The 7,500-nt window shown below is 37.3% G+C and overlaps 1 protein-coding gene across 1 annotated transcript in view; it reads left to right on the top strand.

The window, feature by feature from the left end:
* LOC103519217 (2-oxoglutarate dehydrogenase, mitochondrial-like) overlaps window positions 1–4,645 on the top strand; it is a 43,913-nt gene extending 39,268 nt beyond the window's left edge. The window contains exons 4-5 of the mRNA XM_017448109.2: window positions 3,157–3,435; window positions 4,347–4,645. Coding sequence (XP_017303598.1) covers window positions 3,157–3,435; window positions 4,347–4,630 — 563 coding nt within the window. The 3' untranslated portion in view covers window positions 4,631–4,645. The remainder of the gene's footprint in view (window positions 1–3,156; window positions 3,436–4,346) is intronic.
* The last annotated feature ends 2,855 nt before the right edge of the window (window positions 4,646–7,500 follow it).

Genomic DNA, 7,500 nt, shown 5'->3' with positions numbered 1-7,500 from the left:
TTACAATCTTACGATCTATGACAAACTACACTTATTGATTAAAAAAAAAAAAAAAAAAAAAAAAAAAAAAAATACATCATAGATTTTAACAGAAATCAGCTAGATTGAATTCATGAAGAGAATAGCAAAATTATAAAGATTCCATCCACTTTTCAAGATTGCTTTTGAATAGCTTAAAGTTAGTTTCAAATATAATAATTGTGTCAGGAAGGGAGTTTGCAGAAGTGAAAAGGAAATGCCAAGGATTAAGGAGCGCGGTAGCGCTCCGCCTCGCCAAGTCAAGAAAGTTTGACCGCGCTACTAGAGATATTATACGCGACAGGGAAAGTGGCCGTTTTCAAGTAGTTGTAGAGGGACAACTACAAATGATGGAAGAAAACGGATTGTGTGTGTGTGTTGGGGCATGAAAGTAGACCAAGTTGAAAAAAAAAATCATCAAAATCGGTTAAGTTCAGCCGGAGATATTTGACTTTGAAAAACGTCAAAATTTTTCATCATTTTCTGCTGCTGCTTCCGCTTCTTCTTTGACGTTGACCGCCCTACAGCCTAAACCACTGGACCGATTTTGATGGTTGATGGCTCATTTTTTTTCTCGTGAGTGGTAGGTGTGCCTTTTCATATTTTCAAGGCCCCCAGAAAGTTAACCAATTATGTTACCTACTATGATCTGAGCGCACGGCAGTGCGCCAGGTCAAGTTCCAGTAAGCACGAGTTATGTGGGTAACACCCTACATATCTAAAATACCTCTAGGTAAAAGCCATTAGTATAAATACATCTGTTGTCCTTGCACTAAGGTCAAGTTATGTGGGTAGGACCCTGCATTACTGAAATACCTTTAAGTTGAAAGCCACTTGTATAAATACCTACAGTTGTCCCTGCACTAAGGTTGGGTTATGTGGGTAACACCCTACATATCTAAAATACCTCTAGGTAAAAGCCATTAGTATAAATACATCTGTTGTCCTTGCACTAAGGTCAAGTTATGTGGGTAGGACCCTGCATTACTGAAATACCTTTAAGTTGAAAGCCACTTGTATAAATACCTACAGTTGTCCCTGCACTAAGGTTGGGTTATGTGGGTAACACCCTACATATCTAAAATACCTCTAGGTAAAAGCCATTAGTATAAATACATCTGTTGTCCTTGCACTAAGGTCAAGTTATGTGGGTAGGACCCTGCATTACTGAAATACCTTTAAGTTGAAAGCCACTTGTATAAATACCTACAGTTGTCCCTGCACTAAGGTTGGGTTATGTGGGTAACACCCTACATATCTAAAATACCTCTAGGTAAAAGCCATTAGTATAAATACATCTGTTGTCCTTGCACTAAGGTCAAGTTATGTGGGTAGGAGAGATATCGAAAAAGTTATGAGAGTAGACCCCCAAAACCACCTAAAACCCCCGAAATATCAGTTTTTATTAACATCAGGACAACGGTTAGCGCTGTTTTACCGTATTTTCGACATTTCGACCGCTATTTTGCTGATGAAAAAAGACTTAGAGTACATATGTACCTATCAAAAATGATATGGTAGTAGATGTTGACATCTACTGACAAAAATGATAAACAACAACAAGAACAACGCCAACAACAACATCAACAACAACAAGAACAACGCCAACGCCAACAACAACAACAACAACAACAACAACAACAACAACAACAACAACAACAACAACAACAACAACAACAACAACAACAACAACAACAACAAACAACAACAACAACAACAACAACAACAACAACAACAACAACAACAACAACAACAACAACAACAACAACAACAACAACAACAACAACAACAACAACAACACCAGCACCAACACCACCAACAACAACAACAACTCACGGTAATAAGAAGATCTGTAGGTACCTACGTTACCTACTAATCATGTTAAAATACATGCTTAGAAAATACATGCTCCCTACTCAAATAAATAAATAAATAAATAAACGTGAAATCCGAAGAGAAAACATAGCCAAGTTGAAACTGAGAGAAGGTAGAAGGAATTAAGATTCATAAGGCACGAAAAACTGGGACTGCAGACTTGGCCTTTATTTTCTGATCTCACCACTTTTATAGGCCGACATTTTTGGATAGGAACTTGGCCTTTTTTTTCACATTTGTGTTTTTGTGGGGGTGAAGGTCATTCTGTAGTGTTGATAAAAAATGTTCTCACTGAGTGTTGAGGATGTTTGCACTCGGAAATGTTCGGAACTTACCAAAACTTACCCAATGATGTTATTACGGTATTTTCACTCGGAAATGTTCGGAACTTACCAAAACGTACCCAATGATATTATTATGGTATTTTTAACTCGGGAATGACCCGAACTTACTAAAACTTACATAATGATGTTACAATGGTATTTTCTCACTCGGAAACGACCCGAACTTACTAAAACTTACCCAAAGATATTACTATGGTGTTTTTCACTCAGAAATAACCCAAACTCACCAAACCTTACCAAATGATGTTACTATGCCTATTGTCTTTGTACTTTGTTGCGCTACGCTCATACGTCATATTAAGGTAAGTTCTGCAAAAAGCTATGAGATCCCTCCAAAAAATACCACTTCGTGGCATAAAAAAGACCCCGCCAAGTCGTTTCTCCCAAAATAAATCAAGTGCCCACAAAAAATAAACAAAACTCCATCCCATCCCAAAAACGATTAGAAATCAATTTTGTACCCCGCCTTTTATTCACTTAATAATTTTGTGTGCTCCTCCTTCTGCTTCACTGCATTGGCGGCGTGCCACCTACCTTTCTTTCCCTCATTGCACTCCTCTTTCCTCTAATCTCACTTCTGCTTCACTGCATTGGCGGCGTGCAATGCATAGTTCCGGCCCTGGTTGTTGGATTGAGCTCAAATTTGTACCAAAGTACTACGGTTTGTAATACCTTTGATATGATGTATCACAAGTAGGGGGCCCATTTAAGATTTTAAAGTTGACCTCCCCGGGGCCGCCCTTGATCGTGCCGAAAAATTAAGATCCCCTTAAAATAGGTTCCCCTTGAAAATAAAGAAATACGTGTTTTAGAACGGTTCTCGAGTTTTCAGGGGTCGCAACTTTTTTAAAAAACCCTGTATAAACAAGGTAAATAATATATTCTTTATTATTTTTTTATTATTTTTTTTTTTTTTTAGGAATTGAACGAATCCTGAAGGCTCGTATGCAGATGGTTGAGGCTCGTCAAGTTGACTGGGCTTTAGGTGAGGCAATGGCATTCGGTTCACTACTGAAGGAAGGTATTCATGTTCGTCTCAGTGGTCAAGATGTTGAGAGAGGTACTTTTTCCCATCGCCATCATGTGCTCCATCACCAGACTGTTGATAAGGCAACTTACAAGCCGCTGTGTAATCTGTACCCTGACCAAGCCCCCTACTCTGTGTGTAATAGTTCGCTCTCCGAGTATGGTGTACTTGGTAAGTTCATATTTTTGACCGAACGAAGTGAAGGTCTATGTTTTAACTCGAGCGTTTTGCATTTGGTTTAGATGTTTGTTTGTTCCGCTATAACTCGCGATTGTCTGGTCCGATTTTGATAAAATTTGAAAATTTGAGTTCCTTGAATCAAGACACGTCGATCCTTGAAATTTGGTGTCCAGGTCCAATGTTGGTATCAAACTTTTGAAAATTACCGCATTTATGACCCTTGTATACCTATCTACAAAAATAATCCCAATCCTTATTAAATCTATTGTAAAAAAAAAAGAAAAAAAAAGTTCAAAATCAACCCTTCTTCAGTTTTATTCTTTAGCTTTAGAGTGATTGACAAGTTTATAGGTATTCTAAAAGAAGAACCCCTACATTCTTCACTATCTGCCTGCCTTCTCCTGCATCTGGTCATTCATCTTCTAATCTTAATACACTCAGTCCTCGCTCTCTTAATATTCTCGTTCCACCAGTAATTTTCTCTCCTCCTCCCACTCGTTCCTACTCTTCTCATTGCATAATCACATGCCTCTCTCAGACGATCAGCCAAATCATATTCATTGTTAATTTCACCCTCCCCCACTTTTTGTTTAAGTTTATCTACATCTAAAGTTTGTACTTTCCATCCCTTGAACTCTCCTATTTCCCTGGGATTGGTTTCTTCCTTTATTTCGTACTGTATGTACTGATGGAAACTAAGTGTTTCTACATCATCCAACACCTCCCATTCCGGCTTAGGCAGTCACAGAACCACTAGTTTATTTTATTAAGAGGGACCAAGAAGAAGATGTGAGGAGTTGCCTGAAAAATCCAATGACGAACCATGCAATGCATACACATTCAAGTTAGTTATTCACTCGAATAAATGTCAAATGTCATATTTTTCCATTGCTATTTCACAGGTTTTGAACTCGGCTTCTCAATGACCAACCCTAACGCTCTAATAATGTGGGAAGCTCAGTTTGGTGACTTCAACAATACTGCTCAGTGCATTATAGATCAGTTCATTAGTTCAGGACAAGCCAAGTGGGTCCGTCAATCAGGTCTTGTGATGCTTCTACCTCATGGCTTAGAGGGAATGGTTAGTACATTACCAGACTTCGGATTATGTGCAACAGCATATTGCAAATGCATATTTTGGCAAGTTTTACGATACCTAATGCATAATTTTGGCATATTAATTTAAAAAATCTGGTGTGAACATCACAGGACTATCACTTCCGCTCACAATGGACCGAAAACACCCAAAAAACATTGCAGATCTGCCTTTTAAAAATATGCACTTGCGCTAACATTGGAAAGGGATCAATCCATTGTTCTTGTTTTTTTTTCTTTTTTTTCTCACGAAAATACGGGGTGACCTATTCTGAGGGAAAAAAATAAAATCACATGTAAACTCAAGGAAACATCGGAGGTGTGTAGATCTTTGTTTAGTGACAAATCACAGGGTGTATAAAAAGTGTTGATGTGTTCGATGATTAGTCTTTCAATAGTCTTCAGTTAGAACTACATAAATTTTACATGCTTGTTACCCTATAATAACACTGGTCACTGCTCATGTGTGAAAGCTCCTTTTTGTGTTTAACCTAACCCTATAATAACACTGGTCACTGCTCATTTGTGAAAGCTCCTTTTTGTGTTTAACCTAACCCTTTGTGTGTGTGTGTTGGTGTTATGATGTGTGTGTGTACGTGGTGGTGTGTGTAGGGGTGGTATAGTGTGTGTGGTGATGGTGAGCATGTAAAGGTCTTTTTTTACTGAAACTTTTTTTAGGGTATAGTTCTCAATGGTGTACTCGAAAAAGGTTGGATTTTTAGAAGTAGTAAATGACGTTGGTGTTATGATGTGTGTGTGTACGTGGTGGTGTGTGTAGGGGTGGTATAGTGTGTGTGGTGATGGTGAGCATGTGCAGTGGTATGTATGTACGTGAGTTGAGATGTGTATGGCAATATATGTGAGTGAAGGCATGTGTAGAATTGTTTGTTGTAAATGTCTTATGTATGTTAATGTCAAGTTCTTTTTTTAATTTAAACAGGTCTTGATTATTGTTCCATAAAATGTAATGTTATTACCAATCAAATATATAAGACCTTGTTTAGACTGCAAGAGTAAAGGGACTTTTCAGTCCTATGCTGGTAGTATAAACAAGGTATATTCTATTCTATTCTATAATAACACTGGTCACTGCTCATTTGTGAAAGCTCCTTTTTGTGTTTAACCTAACCCTTTGTGTGTGTGTGTTGGTGTTATGATGTGTGTGTGTACGTGGTGGTGTGTGTAGGGGTGGTATAGTGTGTGTGGTGATGGTGAGCATGTGCAGTGGTATGTATGTACGTGAGTTGAGATGTGTATGGCAATATATGTGAGTGAAGGCATGTGTAGAATTGTTTGTTGTAAATGTCTTATGTATGTTAATGTCAAGTTCTTTTTTTAATTTAAACAGGTCTTGATTATTGTTCCATAAAATGTAATGTTATTACCAATCAAATATATAAGACCTTGTTTAGACTGCAAGAGTAAAGGGACTTTTCAGTCCTATGCTGGTAGCATAAACAAGGTATATTCTATTCTATTCTATAATAACACTGGTCACTGCTCATTTGTGAAAGCTCCTTTTTGTGTTTAACCTAACCCTATAATAACACTGGTCACGGTGTTATGATGTGTGTGTGTACGTGGTGGTGTGTGTAGGGGTGGTATAGTGTGTGTGGTGATGGTGAGCATGTGCAGTGGTATGTATGTACGTGAGTTGAGATGTGTATGGCAATATATGTGAGTGAAGGCATGTGTAGAATTGTTTGTTGTAAATGTCTTATGTATGTTAATGTCAATCTTAACTTGTCCTTTTTTTAATTTAAACAGGTCTTGATTATTGTTCCATAAAATGTAATGTTATTACCAATCAAATATATAAGACCTTGTTTAGACTGCGAGAGTAAAGGGACTTTTCAGTCCTATGCTGGTAGTATAAACAAGGTATATTCTATTCTATTCTATTCTATTCTAATATTTTGCTTTTATACTAATATATGTATACTGATATACAAAGTACAGAAGTATCTACTTTTAGATTTAGAGGAACAAAAGTACTTATGCTGAAAGGTACAAAAGTATACCTACTATCAGTTAAGATCGGGGTTGGATTTTTAGAAGTAGTAAATGACATTATTTCACATTTTTCTTTATGTAGGGTTAGTTTGTTTTCAGTAAGCCATTTTACCACATTTAACCTAACCCTATAATAACACTGGTCACTGCTCATTTGTGAAAGCTCCTTTTTGTGTTTAACCTAACCCTATAATAACACTGGTCACTGCTCATTTGTGAAAGCTCCTTTTTGTGTTTAACCTAACCCTATAATAACACTGGTCACTGCTCATTTGTGAAAGCTCCTTTTTGTGTTTAACCTAACCCTATAATAACACTGGTCACTGCTCATTTGTGAAAGCTCCTTTTTGTGTTTAACCTAACCCTATAATAACACTGGTCACTGCTCATTTATGCGTTCAACCTAACACCAGTCACTGCTCATTTGTGCGTTCAACCTAACACTGCTCACTTCTCATTTGTGAAAGCTTCTTTTCAGCTTCTGAACGCTTCTGAACTTGTACCTACCGATAGTCCTCCAGTATTACGAGCTTATACAGGGTGACCCAGTGTTACCTGACGGTTTTTAAAATGATGCTACACGTTCAATTTTCAAAATAAAAGAGTGATATATTTATTTTAAATGAAAAATAACAAAATAAGGTTTACTTTTTTGGGCATTTTGTTTGTGATGGTGATCAGGTGTGGAAGACAACGCTAGCCGAAAAATCGCCCTAATTTTGAAAACACTCAATCTGGTTCAAAATTCGATATACTGTCTCTAGCATTTTTTGGGCTATAGCACGAATTTCTTGATAAAAAGCACCCGTTAACTCATCCATAGTCCTTGTCTAATAAATATACACCTTGTTTTTAACATATTTCTATTAAAAAAAAAGTCGCACGAGCTAAGATCGGATGAGGAGGGTGGAAAATCAAAATGGGTGCGAAACTTCATCTGAGCATTAA

The sequence above is a fragment of the Diaphorina citri genome, unplaced genomic scaffold, assembly GCF_000475195.1.
Source record: "Diaphorina citri unplaced genomic scaffold, Diaci psyllid genome assembly version 1.1 scaffold2611, whole genome shotgun sequence".
Taxonomy (NCBI): domain Eukaryota; kingdom Metazoa; phylum Arthropoda; class Insecta; order Hemiptera; family Psyllidae; genus Diaphorina; species Diaphorina citri.
This window is presented reverse-complemented; position numbering and strand designations above follow the sequence as displayed.